The 27,705-nt window shown below is 34.4% G+C and overlaps 1 protein-coding gene across 20 annotated transcripts in view; it reads right to left on the reverse strand.

Moving 5' to 3' along the window:
• Window positions 1–27,705, reverse strand: part of CREM (cAMP responsive element modulator) — a 73,370-nt gene that overhangs the window by 12,949 nt on the left and 32,716 nt on the right. For 6 of the 20 annotated variants that reach the window (XM_027841576.1, XM_027841579.1, XM_027841575.1 and 3 more), the window contains 4 exons: window positions 26,281–26,427; window positions 19,328–19,425; window positions 19,018–19,160; window positions 7,543–7,731 (listed from right to left, as the gene is read on the reverse strand). The exons of 1 other annotated variant lie outside the window; for it this stretch is intronic. In XM_027841576.1, coding sequence (XP_027697377.1) covers window positions 7,543–7,731; window positions 19,018–19,160; window positions 19,328–19,425; window positions 26,281–26,427 — 577 coding nt within the window. Of the gene's footprint in view, window positions 1–1,548; window positions 1,712–2,280; window positions 2,367–7,542; window positions 7,732–19,017; window positions 19,161–19,327; window positions 19,426–26,280; window positions 26,428–27,705 lie in introns of those variants that run through there. 13 more of the 20 variants (XM_027841583.1, XM_027841584.1, XM_027841582.1 and 10 more) reach the window with 7 other exon arrangements.

Below are 27,705 nucleotides of genomic sequence, written 5' to 3' on the forward strand. Positions count from 1 at the left end.
GTGATACAAAAAAAAAATAATAACATCTTTCAAAAACTCCATTTTTCGTATGTCTTATGCAATGTGTAAATTTTACTAACACTAAAACAACATTTTCTTAATGAAAATGTTTCATATGAAGAAACAGTGAGGCACAGTGGTTAGATGGCCTCAGGGCCCTGAAGCCCTGCGTTCAAATCTTGTCCTGGACCCAACTAGTGGTACAGCCATTGGCAAGTCACTTGCTTAGTGCTTCAAGGAACTAACTCTACAAGACTATATAAAGTGGAAAAGAAGATTGAAGATCTACTCTGGCCAGTGAAGGTCATCACTGAGAGCTATGACATGGATACCACACAGAACATGTATATACAAACATAAGTACATATACATATATATTGATATTTACATATATGTACATATAATTCTGCTTGGCAATTTTCAGTAATTTGACATTTTTAAACAGGCATAAGAAATTTCACTTGTAAAGCTGACTTTGGAAATAGGATGTCTCCTTCACAACAGTATTGCCCAGATTACTACTGCCTGGTAAACATAAAATGATATCATTATTATATCAATTAGTATGATTATGTGAAACTTAAAATTTTAAGATTATCTACTATGCAATGCAAAAATGAAAGTTTGGTCAATTTATTTTTAGGCATATTTCCAAATACTATGTCTGTGACTCTTCTTTTACTGTATTTTTACACTATATTTTTTCTAATTTTTCACTATGATTTTGTCATGCCCATATAATACCCACATGAGAAGTTAAATGGGTTCAGTGAGAGCAACACCAATTACTAATCTGAGAAATAAACAAATAATCATTTTAAATCTGTGAATTACATTACATGTTAAGAGATTTATGATTATACACATGACTAACAGGTGTTTTCAAGTACATCAGGAAAACTAAATTTCTAATAAAAGCTTCTTCAATCTAGGATTTACAACTTTAAATTACAGTTCAATAAAAAAAATTGAGAATAAAGAGTAAAATAATTTAGAAAATTTTATTCACGTTCTACTCAGATATTTTGAGTATTTATTATAAAACCTAAAACAATGTATATATCCTACTATTCTAGCTGAAGTGACTCTGAGGTATTAAATCAGAGTTAGGTCATCCTTCACAATTTACTTATTCTAGTCACATTGTTGGGTTTAAAAAAGTCAATATCAAATACCCAATGTTTTATCCAAGTGATTTTTTTGTTTAAATAAGTTAATTTCTCAAGATTAATATGTCAAAAATATTTTTTTAAACTATTGAATAAATACCTTCTCAAAGGCAGGTGGTACTATAAAAGACATGGAAGAAGCCCAAACTCAACACAAAGTATTTCCCTTACTGAGCACTAGAGAGCACCCCAGTATTAGTAAGTTCTTATATGGCCGTTTAAGAGCAGACAGACTTATTCTATATATAGTCCCCTCCTCAGAAGGGACGTGCATGGGCTCTCTTCTAGAAAAGATTCCCTACTTTACCATATAAGCTTGCCACATTACCTCCTGTTCTCTTGCTCATAGAAGCATTTCTGCTTTAAAGCAGATACTTACCTTGAAAGAAAACAAAGTAAAGCTTTTTTGTCTATTCAGGTTAACAACAGCCTTGCAGATGAAGAAAGTGAGCTAAGCACTTAGCACTCTCTATCTAGCCAAAGCATTTGACAAAGCAGAAAGAACTGACTAACTCAGAGCATGACTCGGAGCTGACGTCAATGTGCATCGTGTTTGGAGTTTAACTTTTCCACTTCCCTACTGAAACGTGATTCCAGGAAATCTGATGACGTAAGTCTTTTGAACTCAATTAGCTGAGGAACAAACCATTTTAAAACAGAGGTGGAAAGCAACACACAGGCGTATGAACATGAGAACAACAGATTTTTCTCCTCTGTTTTGAGCTATATTCTTCTGCTTCAGTGTAATTATTTCCAAGTCTTATTTTTACTTTCCAAGCTGCGCATGCTCTTCACTGGTTGCTAGGCTAAACTCACACAGGCTGCAATGAAGTGATGGGATAGTTTATTCCTGCTGAGCAGAACTCTAACTAACTGAATATTCATAAAAGAAAAAAAGACTCCCCTGAATAAGCAGTGAAATTCTGAATTGCATTGTACAATTACGTTTCAATGTTATAATGGTTAGAAGATAGAAAAGGTAAGCTTTCTTTGTGCTTACAATTCTAAAATTCTTATTCTTGAACAATATCTAGACATTCCTGAATATTTTTTCTTTTCTTAAGGTCACCATGCAGAATTTATTCTGAAAACTCCCATGTAAAATTCCTACCTGTGTCCTCTCCAGTTACAGCCATGATCAGCTAGCTTCGGCTTACAGAACTGTCTTGTTCCTCTAACACAGTTCAACAGAAAATGTTCCAAACTAGCAGCATGTACAGGATGACAAACAGGAGGACTGATATCACAATGACATCACTGGCTTATCAACGTCATCAATTTACTTTGTCACTGAATAGTTCATTGCAAAAGAAGCCTAATGAAAGCTCTTGCTAATGAGACTGACTCCCACTTTCTTCCAAAATCTACTAATAAAACTGGCTCTAACAATTCAAATAAAATAAATTCAAAGAAAATGTCAGCCACACTAACTTTAAGAATTAAAACCATTTTATTGTTATTTCTATATTTTTCTTTGCTGAAGATTTTGATATAAACTTTTATGAAACCTAAAAATACATTTGTTTTTCTTAGTTGGTGTACTGACTAACTCTAACTTATAGATTTAAAGTTTGGAGGAATGAAAAGTTTAAGAAAAAGGAATAAAAAAAAGAACAAGAGATATTGTGATTTTCTATACTGCAAAGGGAACATTTTTTGACATAACATTAATTAGTCAGAGCTTTCTTTGCTGGCATGAGAGACTATCTGCTGACTTTATTGGTGGAATATGTTAACTGCTTTCTTATTTTTAAGTCATTTGTCGTGCCAGAATATTCAATATTATATTTTAGTACTCTAGATCCATGACATCCTTGGCATGCGTACACCCTTGACTGACAGAAAACATAACCCCTTTTGTGCAGATGCTAGTTCTTTGGAGTTTCTACGGCCAACCTGGCTCCTCAGAATTTAGCTAAGTTGTTCCTTAGACGACAGGGAAGAATGAAATGCTTTGCCAGGCCCATACTGTAGAGCTATACCAGTTCGGTAGTACCTCTTTGACCCTGCATTTCTAACAGGCATAGTTCTTGGAGAAGCTAAGAACTCAAATATGCAACAATGAATCATCAGAGAGTATCTTTAAGATTAAATATCACTGCTATAGGAATTCTATAGGTATGTTTCATCCTGCCTCACCTGAAATTACATTAGGGATTCTGAGCATAGATAATAGTGATAATTATGGTTATCAAATTTTAGCTTAAATATCAAAATACTTCACCACAATTAAAACACTGCAAAATTCTACTTCTCCATTTACTTTGTATATATCTTATATATGTCCATGTTTCCTGCCCTGACAGCATTTAAGGTCCCTGAAAGCAGGGACTGTCTCATTCTTTGCATTTGTATTTGTTTCTCAGGGGTTTGGGGTAGGGGGATAGCACAGAAGCAGACAAATAGGAGGTACTTAATAAAAGCTTGCTGATTGACTGTTCTATTAGTAAAATCACAATATACTGACTGAAAGGAAGCCCAGCATAGAGGATAGAATGCTGGCCTCAAAAAGTCAAGAAGACCTGGCTTCAGGTGCTGTCTCTGACACACATCAGCTGCATAACCCTGGGCAAGTCACTTAATCTCTCACTGCCCCGGGCAACTCTGAAAAGACTCAAAACTGCAGCACAGTTGCCAATCTTCAATAACAGGGGGAGCGTGCTCACCAAGAGATGGTTGTACTAAGAGAACACAAGTATGGACAAGTAACAAAAAAATTTATATATCATATGTTTATATTTGTATAAATGCTTCCCCCCCCCCAACCATCAATTATTTCCCACAATGCCAACCAAGACACGTCACTCTTGTCTCCACTCTGCCAGTTCAGACCCTCATCTCCTCTCACCTGGACTATTTTAATAGCCTCCTAATTGGTCTCCCTGCCTCCAACCTCTCCGGTCTCCAATCCATCCTCCATGTAGCTGTCAAATTGATATTCTTAAAACACAGGTCTCGCCATCATGTCACTTCTCTGCTGAAGGTGTGCCAGTGGCTTCCAATTGCTTCTAGGATAAAATACACACTCCTCCATTTGGCATTTAAAGCCCTTTACAACGTGGCTCTAACCTACCTCTCCAAAGTTATTAATAGCAGCACACTGCTCTCCATCACAAGCACACTCCCTCTCCCGCCTCCAAGCTCATTCACATGCTTAACCCCCTCCCGATATGGAATGCATCTCCTTCCTGACCTTTCCCTCATAACCTTCTCTGTTCCCCTGAAGGCTCAGGTCAAGGGCCATGTCTGTATATCTCCCCTTTTCCCCCCTACCCTCTGGCCCCTGCTACTTCCCTTTCAATGCAATTTCTTTGACCTTACTTGGTATTTTAGAATTTACTTATCTTGGAGTTCATTGTGTTTTCCCTTAATACAGGGAAAACCTTAGGGTATTTTAAGCTATTAAAGATTACTGTGGGGCAGGTAGGTGGCGCAGTGGATAGAACACTGGCCCTGAAGTCAGGAGGACCCGAGTTCAAAACCAGTCTCAGACCAAACACTTGACACTTACTAGCTGTGTGACCCTGGCAAGTCACTTAACCCCAATTGCCTTGCAAAAAAAAAAAAAAAAAAAGATCACTGTAAGCTCGTTGAGATTGGGGACTATTTCATTTTTGTATTTATATCTCCAGCTCCTAGAACAATACCTAGCACATAGTAGGTGTTTAATAAATTTATGTTCAGTGAATGAATATGAGATGGTAAGGTCAGATATAGATGGTTAAGTGCAACTAATCTCCACTTGTGGAAAACCAAATCAAAATAAAAATTCTCATTCTACCAACAATGGGTCTACACCAGTCTTATTTCTTAAGAGCTCAAAGATATATATTTTGCTATCACGATAATACTAAAATATAACATTCTTCAAGGAAAGCATCATTTTCACCATTCCACAAATGAGGAAACAAATTTTAAAAAGTAAACTGAGTTTCTAAAAGTGATCAAGTTGGTGTTAGGACAAAAATGACACACGTATCCCTGAATGAATGCTTAGTGCTCTGAATTAAATACCAGGTACCTGAAGTTTCCCTGGGAATTTTGATGAAGATCCGAAAGACTAAATGAATATAGCAAAGTTAAGTCCATTTTGCACTCCCCAGGTAATGACCACATTACGCCTCTGCTTCCACCCTGAGTAGACCTGAATCACTGGGAAGATCCTAAAGTCTCTAGGATATAGGAGTAGGTCTGATGTAGAGTCACCCAATTTTAGGGGCTTTAGAATCATCTCATGCAGTCTTCTCATTTTACAGATGAGGAAACCAAGGCTTAAAGTGGTAAAAAAAAAAAAATACTTTCCTTCAAAGTCAGAAAATAGGTAGCAGAGTCAGCACTAGATTTCAAGTTTCCTAATGCCTACCCCAATACTCTTATTAAAAATTTACTACTTTTTGGTGGGCTTTTGTTTTTTACTAAAAATAATGCTATTACTGTGTTCTTCTAAGGAATAGTTTAAAACCGATTCCCCAGGAACCTGGTTCCAGTCTGGACCAAGCATAGTGGATAGTGTGTTGGCCTTGTGTTCAGGAGAACCTGAAATCGAATCCTGCCTCGGACACTTACTAGCTGTATGATCCTGGACAAGTCACTTAACCTCTTTCAGCCTCAGTTTTCTTATCTGTAAAATGGGGACAACAACAGGGTTGTGAGGATCAAATGAGAGAAAATAAGTAAAGCGCATTGCAATCCTTTAAGGGCTACGTAAATCTTAGTTATCATCATCATTATCATCATCACCATCAACTGACAGAATAGCAGGACTGGCTGGAAAAGTGACAACATAGCTAGAAGTCTCTTGACACTAATGTTGGCAGAAGTACAAAACTGACTTTCAATCTGACATAATTAAGCTGTATCATTTTAATGCCTCCATATTTACAATAGTCAAGCATAGCCTTTCCTCTTATCAGTTTTGCACTTTGTCCAGAAAAAAGTTTATTGCTTTCTTAAAAAGCTAAGACACAGAATGAGAGATTGCAGTAGGGAAGAAATTATTGTTCACCACATTAGAAATTATAACTTCACTCTATATAAAATTTACACTGAGTCAAATAAAACAAATTTTCTTTTACATTAGGAAAAAATTCTGACCAAGGATTAGGGATGTGCTATCTATGAAGTAAGTATTAGGTGTATTTTTCACACAAATGAACATTAGTAACAGTTCTTCAAATACTGTATGTTCTAGATTAGCTATATGAGAGGCAAAGCATATAAAAGGGAAAAGCAAGTATTTTCATGTTACGTGTCTGGTGTAAGCTGCTGTTTTCTATTATTGTAAAAGTAACAGACTAAAGAGCTCAGCTTGATAACCTTCAAAACCAGTGCCATAAACATATACAATGAGTAAACACACCGTTCAAGAGAAATGAAACTCAGAATCTTAAAAAGTTGTATTCCTTCACATAAAATAACATATATAGCCCTCTTAGCTAACTAATTAATGTTGAATGCCCTTAAGAATGTAACTCATTTAACTGAACAAAATGATTAAAATAATTCATAACTGGAAGTCTATCAAGCTGTCTGGTCACTGTAATAGCATGGAATTACTGCATAATTATGGGTTCACTTTATTTATAAGTGCCACAGGGTGTGGGGGGGAAAGGAGAAGGGAATTGGGAAGGTCTAAGCTAGACCTGTGATTTCATTGGTTTAGGGAACTCCCCATGTGGAAACTCCCTCCACTGAAGCAGACTTGCAATTCATCTGCAACTTAATAGTCTTAGAGACCCTGAAGGGTTGACTTGCCCACAGTCACAAAGCTAAGATGTAGCAGAGGCAGGGCTTAAATTCAGGTCTTCCTTTCTTCAGGCTGGCCCTCTTGAGTACCAAACTCAGCAGAGAGAAAATTGGTACTTTAGGTACAACTGGTACATTAAGGACTTGGATTTGTATTGAAATTATCTGGTGGCAATTTGACAGCAGCACCATGGCCAGGGGAAAAAAGTCCACCTCAACCATTTGACTATGATTAGGCTAAATTTGTCCTAAAAGACATACAACAAAGATCAAGTTCTTATCCCTCAGAGAACAGGAACTTTTAGAAATCCATTACATAATATATTCGTGACCCAGGAATTATGGATATTTATTTAATGGAGTAACTCAACAGAATTTGGATGCTGTTTTATCATAACTTTACATTAACTTTAATTTTTCTAAATGTTCACAAAATTTTCCTACTTAGTGGGAATTAAGCAATTTATGTAAATGGCTGTTTGATGTACTAAGACATTATATCTTTCTCAGCTTTCTTCCTTGCTAAGTGGCCAATAAAAACTACTAATATCATTTGAAAAGCCACCCCACCACAAAATGGTGTGAATCATTTAAAACTATCTAAACTTATTGCAGTAATAAAATATACCTTGGACAACAACCTGGCTGCCTGGTACAAAGAACTGCTGTGTGCCATCAGCTGATTGTGCTGCATACTGTACAATTGTAGCACCTGGTGGAGGAGCTCCTGAATTTGTCATTGTTAATGTCTGTAGTCCCTGAACACCATCAGATCCTGGATTAGAAATCTGGATTGTTCCACCTTGGGCTATAGCAACTTAACAGAAAAAAGAAAAGAAACATTAGAAACTGTGAAAAATCATACTTAATAATCCTGTAATGGAAAACACACACTTGGAAATTTTTATTCTCAGGTGGCTTTCTATTTCTCCAATCACCATGAATTCTCTGCTTTATTGTAGCATTCTCTTGGTGAAAGGTGAGGATCATCAAGTTAGGCAAGAGATATTTCTCTTAAATAGCCCTTAAAGCACTAATTTTATAATGCCTCTTTTGGAGGTGGGGTGAGGGAAAGTTTGGGCTTAAAGAAGCGTTAGATCAAGTAATTAATCCACCATCTTGCTGGTCAATTACTCTTTCACAAGACACTTGAAAGAGGCCTATAGCCAAAATATTTCACGGTACCCACTGAATTTGCTGCCACCATGCTTTTTTTCTCCATTTGTCTACAACTATTTGAGTAAAGGTTAGAGTCTTTAAGAATGGTCCAAAATGACCACCAAGGGTTCCCTTATAGCTTTTGGATCTTCTAATTTCACTGAGGCATTTTTAATTGCAGAAAACCACTATTTTTTTCTGTTAAGTGTATATGTTACTAGAAACTGGGAAATTTTTTATCTGAATGTTTCTACTACTGAGTAATGAATTTGTGCTTCATTCCATTTGAGTCATCATAAAAGGAAAATAAAACTTTAATTCTCTCATTTTAAAGAGTACTATAGGATACATAGCTCTTTTTTAAATCTTCAAATATTTCAAAGACAGGCTCTAAACAGTTTTATACCTCCTATGCCTGACTGGAGAATGTAATATTTCAGACAAAATATCATCTTCTTAAAAATACTAGGGTTTATAGTTACATTTTTAGTAATATTCTAATGTTAAAAAGACAAAACAGTATCAGTCTTCTTCAAGCACCAAATTAAAATACATTGTTGACATTTTTTTTGGAGAGGGTTGGGGGGCGGAGCATTAGGATTAAAATCCATGTTTTAAGACTAAGGTATGGACTTAAGTGTAATAAAGCATCTTTTTTTGGGGGAGAGGGAGGAGGGGAGGTCCTTTAATTAAAAACTTAAAATAGCCAACTAGACTTTACAATGAAGACCAAAATAAAATGCTAGAAAAATAATATGACAACAAATACATGGAATTCAATGTAAGTAAAATAATGTAACAATGCTATTTAAAACAACACATTCAGCACAGTTGTGGGTCAATTTCAAACTTCCATTCTTAGTAGAGGCTAAATAAATGACTTTTTAGTTAGAAATTCATATACAGGGATTGGGGGGCAGGGAGCAGAATTCCAAATAAACATCTAGATAAATTTTTCAACCAAAGGTTCCAGTAATTACATAATGACAAATAAAGAGTTTTGGGGAAAGTTTCCTAAATTTTAGGAACCACTGGGTGTAATTCAGATAAAATGAGAGAAGCTAAAGAAATTCTTATAAAATGATTAACAAAATGTCACTGAATATACTCAGCATGAAAGATGAATTAAATATCAATCTTAGGACAGTGGGTTCAATGTTGAATTGGAACTTCATAAAAGTCTGATTAACCAGAATACTTGGGCAGTGTGTTTGTACTTTTGATCAATGAATGTTCAAATTAAGTCTTTTTGTTTCAATCCTTGTTGAAAATCATTCCAAAACACTTTAGTCCACTTTTCCTACCTTTATAAGCAGACTATACTGGATATTCCTTGATGATTCAGGGCCTTTTAGTGCTTCATGATCATCATTCTGAACATCGCTTCTCAGTGTAAAAGACTACAGAATAGAAGGGGTAGGAGGTTGGACTAAATGTGTACTGACGCCAGAATGTAAGCAGAAGTTTTGTTTTCCCCCTAAATTCCTGACAAGAGTTTGTTTTGTGATTTCCTCTTCTTCTCAAAGTGCAATGTAAAAAGTTCTGGATGATCAAGGTTTACTAATACAAACATTACATATACTCTTCTACAATTCAAATTCTGACTTTTTATATGACATCAGGACTTAAGTGAAATGCATTCAATTTAACAACAAACAGATTCAATTTTTTTAGAAGCTAGGGTAGGATAAAGATTTGAAAAGTATAAATGGATTAATTATTTTTAATTATCATTTTTGGAATTAGCATTTCATGTATGCATGATAAAAAAAAGTTATATTTACCAAAGATATAGAAAACAAATAATCAACAGTAAGCAACATGTGAGCTCTTCACTATTCACAAATAGCAGAAAAAAAACTTTTATAAGAATACAAATATAGAAAATAATTAAGTAATATGCTAATATTAAAATATTTTAAATTTGATTAGTTTAACACATCATGGGGTCAATCAATTAATATAGACTGTAAACAACTTAATTCCAAAATCTCAAAAACATAATGAAAGTAAGACTACACTGTATACTTTTATCCTTTAGAGAATTTAGACCTTTCTCTTTTTCCTGAGATTACTACTAAGGTTGTTATGACTTCACGTGCCTTCTTCCAAACACCTAGATTATAACAAACTTCCAATTAAACTGCTGTACTCTGTGCAAGTAATTGTTAACAACAAGCTTGAAAATAAGTAACACATATCTCCTTCCTTCTTTTTTCACTAATCTCATTTATTCCCAATGATTTTCAAATCAGTACTTCCTTGGTACACTATTTCCAAGAAGAAAAGTATATAAAGAATTAGTTTCTTAGGAATTTTTTTCTTTCATTTACCTATCAGATCCCTCTGTTATAAACAAATATTAAGGACAGCTCAACAGTATTATTTCATTTGTTGGTTCTGTTTACCTATTTTTTATCTGGCATAAGAAGAAACTACATATTCTCTCTATAAAGGTTTATAATTTAACTTATAATATTCCAAACACCTAACCTGTGAGTTCAATGACCTGTCTTCCCATTTATTCCAACTTCCTTTGCCAAGGTAGCCCCTACTGTGTGGCAACTACTGAAGATCATACAAGTACAAAAATTCATGATCTACAATGAAGCAGAGATTTACTCTCCCAATTTTGGAGAAAAGTAAAGTACTAGAAGGATGAATCCCATAAATACTACAAAGTGGCACTTAACAGTAAATTAACAAACATGACCATGTTATTAGCATGCAATTTAGAAAATAAAGAAAATTCAACACACAAAATAGATATGCCAAATAATTACTAAACTAGCGAAGGGGGAAGTGGGGAATGATAAAGGCAATGCCTGAACAATTTTAATATTCCTCCCCAAATTCAATATTAAATGTCCTCCTCAAGGAGCCCATGGCCCAAGACACTCTAATATATATTCTTTTATGATCTCTTTACATTGATACTCCATTAACCAATAAGCCAAAGATTGTATTCATTTTAGTACCAACAAGTACTATGAAACTTTTTAAAGTTTGAAATTTTAGCTTTTGCTGTAAAATACATCCATATTTTTCAAACATCTAAGAAAGATGGGAAATAATAATGTGTGATTTTTTAATATCATGAGAAAACTTATGTAAATTAGATCACTCAAGGAGAGATGGCAAGCACTGCTCGTTAACAGGAGCAGAGAAAGGTTAATAACAAATTCATGAACCAGGAGTATTATTAACACACTTTTAATGTGTTAGCATATCATTTGCATAAGTAAAATTCTACTTTGATTAATGGCCACTAATGACTATGGGTAAATAAAAATTAATGTGTTTCCCACTTCACATCAATAAAAAGGCTTAGTCAGCGTTTTCCTAAAATACTTGTAATAAAGGCATAAGAACTGAACTTAACATGACTTTTGCAGTAGCAGTTTAAACAAAAGCATAATTCATCATGTAATTGCTCCTCTCCATAGTAAAAATAAACAGTCATTATACATGATTTCTCTAATTTTAGGACCTCTGAATTAAATATATATTCATATTCTTTTATTTCCAAACTACTTTAATAATTTAATTTAATAATTATGAGGTAATAGATAGAAGAGTGGTTGGTTTAAAATGCACTATCAAAACCAACAACACCTTACTATATTAACAAATTTAACTGAAATTTCTAAAGTATGTGAAATTGTGCCTGCTATTAAATCTGAACTTGTCAATGCCACAAGCATTCTTCTCCAAGGTACCACCACATATCATAGATCACAAACGTTTTAAACTAGAAAGGACTCTTTTTAAAATTAGTAAACGAAAACTTCCAGAGGTTATGTGACAACCAAAAAAAAAAATCCCACAGCTGGTGATGTATTCGAATTTAGGTCTTTCTTGATTCTCCTTATTAACTGCTATTTCTTCCTTCACGGTACTGTCTAATAACACTAGAGATTATAAAAAACTTTAAAAAGTAGAAAGTACTAGAAAGATCATCCTGTACAACACCTGGAAGTAAAATAACTTGTCTTTTTTTTCTTTTTTCAGTGAGGCAATCGGGGTTAAGTGACTTGCCCAGGGTCATACAGCTACTAAGTGTCAAGTGTCTGAGGTCGCATTTGAACTCAGGTCCTCCTGACTCCAAAGCCGGAGCTCTGTCTACTGTGCCACCTAGCTGCCCCAATAACTTGTCTTTAAAGATGAGAGTAGAAGCCAACTCTCCTAATTCCAAATGCAACAATACTTTTTCCACAATCCCATGCTGTCTCTTTTTAACAGCCTTGGATACAGAATTTTGCCAAAAAAATGTTTTGAGAAACTAAATGTCCAATGGTTCTCCTTTTTTCAGATGCTTATCTGTCCTCTCAAAGAACTCCACAGGCCAGAAAAGAAAGTTAGAGAAGGCTACTTAAGCTATTTCTGGGATATCTCTAAAATACTGAGTGCAAACCCAAGGTGATAGCTATCTGTCTATCTATCTATTTAATCTCATGCACAAATAATTAATACTCACCTTTTTTTCACCTTGGAGTAAAAGAGTGTATTTATAGAGTGCACAAGAAGATTTTAGAGCATCAACTCTCTAGCCTTACTGCTACTCTCACCGCACCACATCTGAACAAGAGTTAGTAGCTTCTCTAAACCCAGAAAGCTCAGTTCACTCTACTAAACCTGAACTGCTTGACCCTTCCAATTACATCAATATCATTCATTCTCTATAGGTGATCGCAGAATGAATACAAAATAGAGATCTGTGTGATCAATATATTAATGTTATTGTATCTCTGCAAGGGGGAAGGGGCAGCTAGGGGGTATAGTGGAGAGAGCACTAGGCCTGAAGTCAGGAAGACTCATCTTCCTAAGTTCAAATCTGGCCTCAGACACTAACTAGCTGTGTCACCCTGGGCAAGTTACTTAACCCTGTTTGCCTCAGTTTCTCACCTGTAAAAATGATATAGAAAAGGAAATGACAAATCTCTCCAGTGTCTTTGCCAAGAAAAGCCAAATGGGCTTACAAAGAGTCAGACAACTGAAATTAGTGAACAACGACAAAAATCTCTGCAAGGCAGGACACAGCTGTTTGCACAACACTTGGCACCCAGGTAAGACAGCATGGTGTAACAGAAAAATCAATGACTCAGAAGACACGAGTTTGAATCCTGGGTCTGCTACTTACTACTGTTATTACCTTAGGTAAGTCAGTCAACCTCCAGGAGCCTCAGTATCCTCTTATCGGGGACAGAACTATTGACAATTCTACCCTGCTCTGTGTCCTGTAGAACTTACCAAGTGCAATCTGGCACTTAATATATGCTTTTGATGATGGTGGTGGTAGCACTAAACTTAACAACAACAACAACAAAAAAATCATATCCTAAAAGCTAGTCTTCTAGAAGAACAGGGAATTTCCACAATCTGAAATAGTTCAAATATACTCAAAAATTACCTAAACACACTTCTGTGAACAATGAAAAGCACTGTATAATCAGCAACATATGAAGATAAAGGTAAGAGTAAGTAAAAGAGAGGGCCTGTGAGAGGTGGCAGGAAGAATGGTTAGGAAAAAAGTTTGTCTTTAACATCATAAGATTTGGACCTGGAATGGATTTGAGAGTTCATCTAGAGGTCCACAGATTCCTTCCACCCCTCACCTAAGAGGTCCATGGATATATTTCAGGGGAGAGGGTATGGATTTGGATTGGGAAAAACTATGTATCACATTTTTATTTTCATTAACCAGTAACAGAAAATTTAGCATTTCCTCCAATTATGAATTTAAAATAAAAACGGGGTCCATGATACTAAAAAAGGTAAGAATCCTGATTACACAGATGTAAGGCCTAGAGAATATAAGTTACTTGACTAGAGTTCACACAGGTAATAGCAGAACTGTAATATAAACCTGATAAGGAGTCAATCTGGGAAGATGAATGATTTGCCCTATGACTTGAAGTGACTTGGTCAAATAGAAGCTAGATTCTAACCACGCAAAGACACATGAATTTCCATACTGACTTCACTATTTCTGTCATCATCCTCTTCTATATTTCATTCCATGTTACCTTTGATTCTTCTTACCTCTCTCACTTCTCACATCCAATCAGTTACCAAGTCCAGGCAATTCTGACACAGAAATATATCTAACATTCATTCCTTATACCCAGTACCAACAACTTGAATTATTTCAATATCCTCTTAATAGATCTTCCTGTTTCTCTTCTCTCTACCCCCTCCAATTTATTCTTCATACAGTCTAATCTTCTTGAAGCTTAGCTTCAGGCATGTTCACCTCTGGTCAAAAATCTTCATTGGCTTCCTACTGCCTGAAGGAAATTCAAATTAAGTCATTTCACCTTCAAGACATTCCACAAACTTGGACCACCCTCACCATTTCCTACCTTATCTCACGTTAACCCTTTTGATGTACTCTATGCTATAACCAAATAGTATTATTCTCTGCTCTCTACACTGGCCATGTGCTTCACAAACTAAACTAACATTCTTTGCTCATGCTCAATACCTGGAATGTTTTACTTTCCCCTTTTCAACTACTTAATTCTTTTCCATCTTTAAAAGGCCAATTCATAAACTACCTCCTAATCAGCCAAGTGAAGTCTTCTCTAATAACCAGTAATCACAATCCATATAACCTTTGTTTTAAGCCTTTAATGAACTAGCTTCTCATTGTATATTTGTTTTATTCCTCTACTACACTGTAAGCTAGAGCTCCTGTCTTCTAGGAGATTATCTGAATCTTTTATCTCCCAAGGGTCTTTATTACAGTGCTTTTGTTGTTTCAGTCAGTTTCAGTCAATGCAGATATATATTATCTATTCTTAAAGTTACCTTAATTATATAGGTTGTGAAAAAACAGGTAACAGACAACAACAATGTATCCTCATTGATAAAATGTTAACGGATTAGAAAAGAACAACAGATTCTCACAACAAATGCTCAGTTTTAAATTTCCACAGAAAAACTTGGAACAAAAGAAGAGCTATGGGCTCAGATTCTTAAAATCTAGCCAACCGATGAGATTCACTCTGGCCCGCTTGTCAATACAAGGGTCACAAATATTCAGATTCTTTAAGAGTCTGCCCAATATGGCAATAAACCTTGTCTTTGGCTGGGGGAAAAAAAAAGAGCTATGGAATATATGTGCCTTAAAAAATACAACAGCCAAAGGGTGGTTAAACAAAAAAGGGAACCAAATATCACACAGATCACATTTATAAAAATGTGGGTAAATTTGAGATAATTAAGATAGGCATTACTATTGCATTTTACTCATGATTTGCCCAAGGTCACAAAATTCATTGACAGAATTGGGAATGAACAGTAAGTTTCACAACACAGCTAACCACATGGAAATAAAGAGTAGATTCAATAGGAAGAGTCACACAAAGTGAGACTTGTGGAATATATAAGACCATTCCTGATAAAAATACATTTTTTTTTTTACAATGTACATTAAAGCATCTGGTCTATACCTCTGAAAATATAGTCTATGTACGATTCCAAAGTCAAAGGCACAAAACACAAAAGTTAATAACTGTAGTAAATGTAACTATGCTCATTTAATAATAATAGTTGACATTGTACATAGTACTTTAGGTTTAAAAACTCTTTCATCTATTATCGCAGTTGAATTGAAACTTGGACTCCATTAGTGTAAACCAAATTCCTTCTATAAAGAATAGACTCAGCAGAGACCTATGACTTTCCCAACAACTCTGAAATCTTAAGAAGACTATTAATCCCTCTTATCAGTCTGTAATTCATTTTTTATAGACTGATTCACTTAATTTTAAATATAAGCTCACAAAGGTTGAGATAATAAAATCAGATATTAGCAAAATTTCCAATGCAACAGGAGCAAGAAGATTTTAAGGCAAGAAAAATGATCAGAAAATATGTCTGGAGTAGGGAATAACTGATACTCTGGAATCTAGGGGTAGGGAAATAATCAATAAGTCTATACTATCAAGTAAAATGATCTCATGTTTGATAGGAAAATTCATAGTTTTTAAAGGAAACTTTTATATAGTAAGCAACTTTATCAATATTTCAACATTATGCTAAATTAACAATAAGTTTCCATTACTGTACTTTTGGGAGAAATTCTCTCTCATTTATGTAGTAAAAATTTTAAAGGGAGATTTCATGGAATATGTGTAATATCTCATTCAATAACTAACATATTTATATTTCTAGGACTAAAATGGAGACCATTTATATAATTCCTTCAAATGGTTTCTTCTGAGATAAAATAATTCCACTTGTACAAAAATGACAACTGTCATGCAACAAAACCATCAATATGACTATGCTGAAATACATGAAGACTTACTGAATTCAGATCATGCGCATACGGCATTAATGGATCTCTTCTTACTTTTATCTCGATTTCCCCCTAACACCAGGGACTATTCTAATTCAATATTCATTTCTCATTTTTTCCGATAGGGAAAGACATGTTATAAAAGTACAGCAAACCTATAGCAAATAACTAACTTTCAGATTCTATTCCTAGAAGCTCTATTGATATGTAGGTGCACATTCCAGTGTAAGCTGATGACCATCATCTATTTGGAACGTATTTATAAAAGATTTAATTTCTTCAACTTTTATATTAGTACTTTTTGCTTTTTAGAATTAATCAACCCTTCAAATACCAATGACAGATTAAGTTGTTTTTAATTTATTAAAGGAAATATACATAACAGGAAGATTAGCAGAAATCAGAGATGAAAATTAAAGAAACAAACAACAACTACAAGTTTTTGCAACAAAAGATTCGGAAAAGCCTTCAAGAAGTACTCTAGACGGAAACTAGCTGGCTGTTACAGTGGAGGCAAATTCCTTCACTTGACCTTTGTTGACACCAGCAATTAACACTATTTAACTGTGCGTGCATAGACTTGAAAACAAAAGTGTTAGTGACCATAAAATTATGCTTTAAAGTAAGCATTACAATTAATATAAAGACATATATTTATATATTTATCTTCTAAATAAAGGTAAAGTAAGTTTAGAAGGTTCTGCAGATTACATTTTACTAGTCAGTAGTAACGACTGGGTCTAGGGATATGAATTTACAGAGACACAGAGCACCTTTCCAATCACACTCTTGAATTAACAAAGGTCAAGTATTATCAGAAGACTGAATCTACAAAACAACCAGGATTTGGTGTTCAAAATGATTAATAATATTACATTAGAGACAAACTAGAAACTAGTTCTTTCAGTTCTAGCGTAGAGATGGCTCAAATACAGAAAACTGTAAGAGTAGATCTTTCTTAAAACAAAGAAATGAACATCTACAGAACTAAACAAAAGAAGCCCTTATCTACCTTTACAATTTTCTCAAGTGGAAGATATGCTATTACCCTTTACACTATCTCCAATTCAGTTTAATACTTGACCACTGGCTGCACAAAGAGCTGGATCCAAAACTGCCCTGAAATGTCCTTATTTGGGCAGAAGCAAAAGTCTAATAAATGTGCATGAGACTCTGATGCTATCCCTACATTTTTTTTAAATGTCCTACATTAATAGCATTACTTTTCATTTATATGCTTCCTTCCTGTTTTCCCATAGCATTTTCACACAAATTATCTTTTTAACCTTATGATAAATGACTTAGTAAAGTGGAATAGCAAACATTTTTATACTGACATTAAAGCCACTTTTCCCCTAAATCTAGCTTGTGTAAAAACTGAGTGCAGTCTATAAACAATCTTCTTTTTCTGTGTATGTTTATGTACTCTTTTTCAAAAGCATCTGATTTTTGCAATGAAGCCTACATTTGGTACCAACATGGCATCAATCTCCCTTAGATTAAGTGACTTGTCCAAGGTCACAGAGCCACACTAAAACCCAGTTCTTCCAAGTCTCATCCAATACTAGCTGTATTATAAATACACAATACCTGTCACCAAAGGAGCAAAGCAAATTGTGTAGATGACTTAGTGTAAAACCATCAGCACAACTGGAAAAATAGCCTAAAGCACATTAAACTGACAAAGTCTTTCTAAATCTCAAAGGTGATTTCCTACTTGCCCAGATTAAAGTCTGTGAATGTAATAATAAGATTTTTCATCCTAGATGTTCAACCTTGTAAGGATTTTGGAGAGACGACATTCGAAATTTAGTCCCAGATTTGACCAACAGAATATTTAAATTTCAAATATCCTCCGTCACCTGCAACACAGATCCTCTTTTACAAAAGTATTTACGTAGCAAACTTGCTCTTTATTGGGAGTAACAACTAGTGCCTTAATTACAGCAAGGAACATAAATATTTACAATACATTAACATGTATAAGAGTAATGCACATATAAGTATCAGTTTCATGATTTCAGTTAAATTGTCTGCCTTATTATTGTAGTTTTAAAAGCTAAATATTTTTCCCATCCTCATTTTGGCAGAGCTACCATATAAATGAACAAAGAGAGGAACAGAAATGGAAATACACTTAAAAACATTTTAAAAAATACAAATATAATCTTTTCATATTAATAGGTACTTTTCATAATGAGTTAACAACAGTAAAGTACAGACTTTAGCTCTATTCATTTGCTTTTAACTTTAATATACATTACAGTAAAATAACCACAAACAATAACAAAGCAAAAATTCTCAGCAGAAATGAATGAAAATATATCTGAAAAGGTTTGTAAAAGCCTTGCCATATACACTATTACCCAATTCTTTTCTTTTTAATTCTTTTATTTTGATTATTAATAAAAGTGGACTTTTTCAATGTGTAAATGGCTTTCAATACAAATCTCATTTTATTTAACATCCTTTTTTTAATTCTGTAAAACACACAGGTGGGAATAATTGATGTATTAAAAACTAAAACAATGAATGCTGAAAAGCAAAATTATTTTAATTCAGCACGGTATATACTTCTTTAAAGTAACTATAGAGGACTTAAAAATAAAATTATATCATATTATATCTTAGTATACATACTGTATTGCCCCGTGCTAGTCTGATATATGCTAGTTGGCACTGCCATGGTAGCGATATTAGGTGGTGTTCCTTCTTCCTCAGATTTTTCTTCTTCAATCTTGGGAACACCAGGCACATCAGATGAAAGTTCATTAAGTATTTTTCTAAAACACAATTTGCAGAGTATAAATGATCACTTTAACTTCTCTAAAACATGCTTTTAAGAAATAAAACTAAAAGCAAAAACAAAAGCTTAAAATTAAGGTGTTGATGGCTAATTATATAATATTATACAACAATTACATTGCAATGGAAATTTTAACAAACTCACCGATATGAAGGTCTTCTTGAAAGGATTTCTCTACGTTTATGAGAATCAATTACACCCTCTGCTTCTGCAGATTCATCTGTTTCTGCAATTGCTGCTACCTAGAATACAAGAGTTTCTAAAAATTCATCATAAAATAAAAGGCCTCCTAATTAATTCATTCAACCAATACATATTTATTGAAGAATATTACATATAAAACACTACATTATGTATTGTGGCAGATACAAACAAGTACACATAGTCCAAGCCCTCAGGGAACTTATAATCTAGCTAGAAAAAATACATAAACACATGAAATACTTAAAACAAGAGAGCAGTATATATAATTATGTGCCAAATAAATAGCACAGAAGATAAACACTACAGATCTGAGAGGAAGCCAAATCACTGCAGATCTGGAATAATCTGGGAAGGTTCTATGTAGAAGGTGGAGAATTCTGAGTCAAAGAATCAAGGATTCTTACTGTTCGGAGAAATCTTAGAAGTCATTTAGTCCTGCCTGTACCTGAATAAAAATTCTTTCTACACCACGCTTAGCAAGTGGTCAACCAGCCTCCACTTAATGATTTCCAGTAAGGTCAAATCCTCTACTTGAAGCAACCATTTCATTTCTGGACAACTTTTATTCTCAGCAAGCTTTCCAGACCTTGAGACCAAATTTGCTTTTATAACATCCACCCCACTACCCTCTGGGGCAATCAAAATGAAAATAATCTCTACTCTACATGAACACCATTCAAATTCATGAAGACAGAATGAGACATTTGTTGTTAGACATTACTTATGTGTGAATTTGTTTAGCTTGACTGTCCTTCATTTTTGCTAAAAAATGAAGGATTTTTCAGAAGGGGAATAACTGTGGGAAGGAATGGGTAGGTCAGGTGATGAAAATTTTAAAAAGAATGTCAATATAACATAAAAAAAAGAAGAGAGCAGAAAGAAGTCCAGAAGGAAACACAGATAAGCAAGACAGAGTTGGTATAAACGTGTTAAAATTTAACACACTTATTTAAAAGAAGCAATTTCCATGTAATTAAGATCCACATTTCATATACTATTCTTTTTTTCTGTTCTCTTCTATATGGAAATTCACATGTTGATTGTGAAATTTCTAATTTTAAAAAAAGAAAATTTGAAAAGAAAATCTTTGAAGGCAACTATCATTGCAATTGTGAGTTTTCTCTTCTCCAGGCTAAAAATTACCCAGGTCCTTCTTGTGATCTTCATATGGCATACTTTCTTGCCATGTCATCATCTGGTCACCCTCCTCTGGATACACTCTAACTTGTTAATGTCCTTCTTAGAACACATTTAATTTTAAGTGCCACAACAGCTAGATGGGGTCTGACCAGGAAAGAGTAGGACAGTGGAACTATCATTTCCCTTGCTGCGCACACTATGGCCTTCTTAGGCTGAAGATCATGTCAGCTTCTTTGGCTGTCATGTTACACTGCTTACTCCAAGTACTCTTTGAAGGTTTCATAGGATTTAAGTAAAGTGGAGAAAGGAGGGGGGGGTGAGGTGGCATTTCGTATTGGAGGGAATATTATTAAAAAAAAAAACATAGAGGAGATTGCGATTTTCATGGCATGCTTTAGGGGCAGCAAATATACCCTTTTGGCTAAACAAAGGATGTGTTATGTACCAGTCCAAAGAGGTTAAGATTAGAAAGACTGAGTGGTATTCAAAGACACATTCAATCTGGCCCTGGCATAAAGATATTATCCTTTTGCAATGACAGTATGGAAGAAGAAAAAGGCCAGTGAAACAAAAGACACACAGGAGGAAATGTGGAATGTCTAATTAGCTGTGTGCCTCTGAAAAATCATAGCATATTTCTAAAAAACCATAACTTCTTCATAAAATAAATCGGTGTAAATATTCTCTAAGATTCCTCCCAAATTAGATTCCAGTATCAAACTGGGAAGCCTCAAATATGTGGAACATAAAAATTTGTTTATCTCTTTTTAAAAAAGTAGTATTGTTTCACTTTTAAGATCTAATAACATTAAATACAATTAACAAATATGAAGGAAACCCGGGAAAATTTTAAATTTACATTTCTAAAACAACATTAACTCTCAATCACTCTGAACACTGAACCATATAAATTATAGCAGACCATTTTGATGATTAAATGAGAACATATGTAAAATATTATTAACTTGAATTAACTAATTCAATTAAATCATTAATAAGCACTTAGTATGCTGAAAGCATTGAGTTAGGTAATGGGAATTCAAAGACAAAAGAGCTACATGCTCCCTGTCCTAAACAACTTACAATTTACCAACAATCACAGAAATGTGAGTATTTATTAACATCAATCACAATGGTAAATTCAGTACAATAACAATAGGTATAATGCACTAAGCCTAATAATGCTAAAACTTGATATGAACAAAAAACCCTGATTAACCAAAGTATCAGTCATTTATGCAAGTGTATGTATGTCGGTATATAGACTTATAACCTGATAAAGTACTTTAATAGTCCGACTTTGAGGAAAATTTGATTTTCCAGCAGATAGTATAGTACCAGTAGTACTAGAGTTTCTTAGGATAGCACATGTGTATGTGTGTAAGAGCACATATACATATGCATACACACACGTATAAACACCCACATATATAATAATAATGTCCTTCCAGAGTCATTTATAATATTCTGCCATGAGAAGGGAGCTCTGACACAATTATTCATGTGTTCCTATCAAGATAAGGTAGTATAACTTAAATATACTGATGAAATTAAGAAATAATCCACACTTCTAATATAATACATATTTCTTAATGTCTCTGTATTGGGGGTGACCATAACTATCTCAACAACTTTGTCCTAAAACTCAAGACAGCAAAAGAAGCATATTCACAAGATAAAAATGAAGGGCTAAATGCCATCTAGAAAAACATATGTCTATCATGGTGTAAAGTTTCAAAAAGTGTTTTGCTTAAAAAGCTTCTATTATTCTAGCAGCTCTGATTGAGTATCAGAATCTGCCAGTAACTCCCTAATACATACTAATAGCCAAAAGTACCAGTACCACTCACAAATCTTTAAATTCTGAAAAGGTAAGCAGATTAATCTAGGACAGCCTAGAACAAATGAAAATTTTTAAGGGATTAAACTTAACTATTTCTTAATAGGTATACTCAGACTTGGAAATGATTCGGAATCCCAGAAAACCTACTATTGCAATGGTGTGGGGTCTCCCTGAAAAATCCAGTCAAAACACAAACCCACAACTTAGAATAAAGTTTATAAGAAAGAAAAGACCAACAGTGACCAAAACTCTGATTAAAAACACATAAAAGTACATCAATGGAACAAACAAGAACTACTGGGAAAATAGGAAAGTAGCTTAGCAGAAGTTAAATTTAGAATAGCATACAACACAGTAAGAATCAAATGGATACACTACCTGAACACAAAAGCCTACATCACAAAACAAAAAATTAGAGAACGAAAGGAGATGCCTTTCACAACTACAGTTAAGGGGAAAACCTTTAACTGAAGAAGAGCTAGAGATGATCATAAAAGACATGGTGTGAACTGATACAAAGTGAAGTGAGCAGAACCAGAACACTGTACACTGTAACACCAACATCATATGATGAAGGACTGTGAATGACTTGGCAATTCTCAGCAATACAACAATCTAAGACAATCCCATAGGACTCATGATGAAAAATGCTATTTACCTCGAGAGAAAGAACTGATGTCGTCTGAATACAGATCGAAGCATACTATTTTTCATTTTCTTTCTTTTTCTTTTTTTTGCTTGAGTGCTCTTACACAAAATGACTAATATGGAAATGTTTTACATGACTGCACATATATAACCTATATCAGGTTGTTTACCATCTCAGGGAAGGTGAAAGGGAGAGAGAGGGATAGAATTTAGAACTCAAAATTAAAAAAAAAAACAAAAAAAGAATAAATGCTAAAAGTTATTTTTGCATGTAATTAGGGAAAAATAAAATATTTTAAATTTTTTTAAATTAAAAACATGGTAGATAATTTTGATTACAAAAAATAAGAACGAAGATAGAATAAAGTGAGAAAATGCTGAGTGGGAAAAAATTAACATAATTGATGTCTGATATTCAAGATACAAAGGGAATGGACACAAATATAACACCAAGAACCATTCGCCAATGGATAAGAGGTCCAACCATTTTCTTTCTTCAAAAGAAAAAATGCAAACTATAAATGATCATATGGAAAACATACTTCAAATTCCTTTAAATGCAAATTAAAACTCCAAGATTTTACTCCATAACTTGCAAACTGGCAAAGATGACCAAAAAAAGGGGGAACGAATCATTGCTGAAGTGACTGAGGGAAAATAGGCACAAAAATATGCATTAGTAGAGCTATTATCTGTTAAACCATTTTGGATTATGAATTTGAGATTATGTAAAAAAAATAATTACAATGTTCATATTCTTTGACCCAGTGGTCCCAATACTGGGCATATGCGTGTGTGTGTGTGTGTGTGTGTGTGTGTGCGCGCGCGTCCCATACACACACACACACACACATACACACACATATATATACATATATACATATACAGATACATATCTATGGGAGGCCAAAGACAGAAACAAAAGTCTGATATATAATACCATATCAAAATAGTCATATCTTCAACTTTTTTTATAGTAAAAGAACTGGGGAAAAAAATAAGTCCTTATCAACTGGGGATTTGTCCAAAAAAACTCATTTATGAATACAAAGAAATATTATTATGCAGGAAAGAAAATGACAACTACAAAAAACTGAGTTTGTATAAACTGATAGAGAGTGAAATGAGTAGACGGTAACAAAATAAATACTGACAACAATTTAAATGGAAAAAACCACCCACTAAAACAAAGCCCAACTTTTAACAATTAAAGAACCCAGTATGCTGAAGAGCAAATAACGAAAAATACCACTCTTCAACCTGGTAATAGAGGTGACAAACAACTAAGGCAGAATATTATACACAAACACACTCTCAGATGTAATTACTATATTATGTTTCTTTTGACTATTTTTCTTTGATATAAGAGAATGTTGAAGTGGGAAGAAAGGGTGTTTCCAAAAATGACTACAGTGCAAAAAACAAAAGACAACAAAAGGCATGAAAATAACTTATTCTGATAAAGGGTTATTATATAATCACAGTACACACACACACACACACACACACACACACACACAGAGACATATATACAAACAGAAAAATTTCTCTCTTAGATCTTAGCAAAAATTTTAAGGCAGTATGACAGTGAGACGAAGGCTGGCCTTGGACTCTGGAAGAACTGGGTTCAAGGCCTATATCTGATATATATTAGTTTTATGACCACAGTCAAGTCACTCAACCTCTGAATGGCCCACATAACACTCTAAGACAAAATTTCAGGGCAGGAGCTAAGCTCTACCAGTAGAGGTAGCTTCCATGAAGGGAGCTGCGTTACTCGGATGAAATCATAAGTTCAGTTATTTTCTTTAAAAAGCTCTATACATTCACTTTCATACAAGGAAAATTCATTCATTTGCTCAATATGACTAAATTCCCAGTATACTCAAGGCTTCATGCTTTCATTTAACTTCAGTCATGTAAAAACTTGGGACAAAGAATGACATGCCTTATTAAGTTAAGAATCTAAAGAGAAGATGAAAAGTCTAGATTTAGGAGTCAAGAAAGTTTTAACACTTGTCTGTAAATCATCTACTAACATACAGAGCATAGATTTGGGCCATATTTTCTTAAACAATTTGAACAGCATAAGAAAAGATGTACAATACACAAAAGGTACAATACACAAAAGTTTTAAAGGACGATACCTACAATTTAAAATATTATGCTGCTGAAGAGATGGCTCATGGGGTAGAGGATGAGAAGGAATATGTTTGGAAATAAAAGTAATATAAAAAAATTTAAAATATATATTCATTATGCTGCTGGACCCAAGCTTTCAAGAACAGATATGAATAAAAAATGCCAAGTCATGATTCCTTCTTATGGTCAAGGTCAGTATTTGAAGAAAGAAAAAAAATTTTTCACCAAAAGGAATGAAAAGAAAATGAGTAAACTGAATATACAAATACACTTGAATATGCATTCCTAACCTTTGTATGGAATTTACATCATAAAAATATGAAATTTTAGCCACAACAGATGATTTAAGATCTACTTGAATAAACGTTTACTAGAAAGTATCACAAGATTAAAACTATATTACAAAGAAATCCAAGTATTTAAGAGAGTAAAAACTCAAGAATATATAGCAAAGTGAACTGAGCTATCATTTTTGTGAAGAATATAAATGCTAATTTCAAAATCAATTGTCTCCTCGTAACAACATGACACTCCTAAAAACCACCGCGACCCTAACACCATCATCCCAATATATTTACCAAATGTATTTCATGAGGGATTCTCAAAGCATGTACCACTGATTAATTTATAAGTCTGATTTTTTTCCCTAGAGAGAAATAAGTTAGCTGACTAATTTAATAACAGCTAGCATTTTTATAACACTTTAAGGTTTTCAAGAGCTGTACAAATATTACCTCATTTGATCCTCACAACAACCCTAAGAGGCAGGTGCTATTATATCCATTTTTATAAATAAGGAAACTGAGGCAGGGGTTAAGTGACTTGCCCTGGGTTCAGACAGCTAGTAAGTGTCTGAGGCTGCTTTTGAACTTAGGTCTTCCTGACTCCAAGTCCAGAGTTCTAGCCACTGTTCCATTTAGCTGCCTCATTTGACATCATTTTGCAAATTAAGTCCTAAGAACAGACCCCAATTCCTAAATCAGTACACTAAACTACCAAAGCATGACAGAAGTGTCACAGAAATTCCTCTGGAACATCTAAGAACAGATTTTAATAAGAGTGGCTCTACAGAGAAGACAAACACAAGTTAGGCAATGGTTTTTTTGGAGCCTAAGCTAACCTGGACAGTCTGTATCTGTGGTGACTGGATAACCGACGGCTGTGGTGTCTGAATCACTCCCTGGACATGCACAGTTTGACCTGAAGGCAACTGCACTAGAGTTACAGCTGAAGAGCCTCTTCCGGTGCCTGATCCAGCTACAGAAACCTGCAAAAATGATCATTCAGTATTACACAACTGTCACAATAAAAACAAAACAAGAGTAACAACGGCCAAAAAACAGGCACTGTTCCTCACGAAGGCTGGTTTATTTTCTTTTTTTAGCTATCAAGGAATGACAAACCAGCTGCTATATTTACCATTAGGAGATTACTATTATCCTAGAACAGTTGTTCTCTGATGTTATAGATATTAAAAAAAAATCTATGACCCTCACTTTCAGTTCCCATGCTGAGGTGGGCTGAGAATGTTTCCAGCAAAGGATTCTAAGGCAGTTAAACCACCTCAACACTACAGAAACCAAGCCTCCTTTGGAAAAGATCAATGCTTTGGTTAAATTCTCATGTGACTATTTTTACCTTTTATCTGTAATATTTTAAGAGTGAGGAAACTAAGTGAAAATTAAATTTGGGAAGCCATTTTATTCTAACAAATGTTACTTAAAATCTCAAGTTGATGACATTCTGATGTCCTTATGATCATAGGACAACGCCTTGCAGACTCAGTACTGCCACATCTATATATTAAAATCACAAGTTAATGCACACCAAAAGGAATACCAATAACCCCACGTACTTGCAGAGGGTTTTTAACCCATTAATAACAGGGTCCTTCTTCCTTCCCATCCCTTGCTACCCCATTTAACTCAAATGCTTTGTACAAAGCTCAGACCACACTGAGAAGAAAAACTGTCTCCATTTTCACTACCTGCTAAGGTCCTCTCAACAAAAATTTCCATCAGCTAAAGAACATTATTGCTAAAGGAAATTTAAAATTACTGAATCTCTTAATCACAAAGATTCCTTCCATAAAAATGTAAGATATAGAAACAACCTAATCATCTTAGTGATAGACATACCCAGAAAACAGCAAGCTGTGCCTCTCTTCCCTCGCTACTGAGTAACTTAGCATTCATCTCGACACGTAATTTTCGAAGAGCAGCGACCAAATCCTACAGCCTTCAAGATGTTACAGAAAACCAGGTGCCTGGCACTGTGTCCCTGGAGCTGCAGGAAACTTTGTGATCTTATTTCAGGGGATATAAAGTAGCAGAACAGTGTCAGGAAAAGGACATTGGAATCTGACATTGGACACATTCAAATTCCAGCTGTCACACATATTAGCTGTGTGACCCTTGGGCATTCCTCTCTGAACCTGTACAAAGAGGACAGTAAAATGGACTCATCTTTCTACCTCACTGGGCTGTTATGACAACGAAATAAAAGGACATATGTGAAAATGTTCTGCATATCATAAATGATACAC

This window comes from Vombatus ursinus, unplaced genomic scaffold, assembly GCF_900497805.2.
Source record: "Vombatus ursinus unplaced genomic scaffold, bare-nosed wombat genome assembly UNPS02014861.1, whole genome shotgun sequence".
Taxonomy (NCBI): Eukaryota; Metazoa; Chordata; class Mammalia; order Diprotodontia; family Vombatidae; genus Vombatus; species Vombatus ursinus.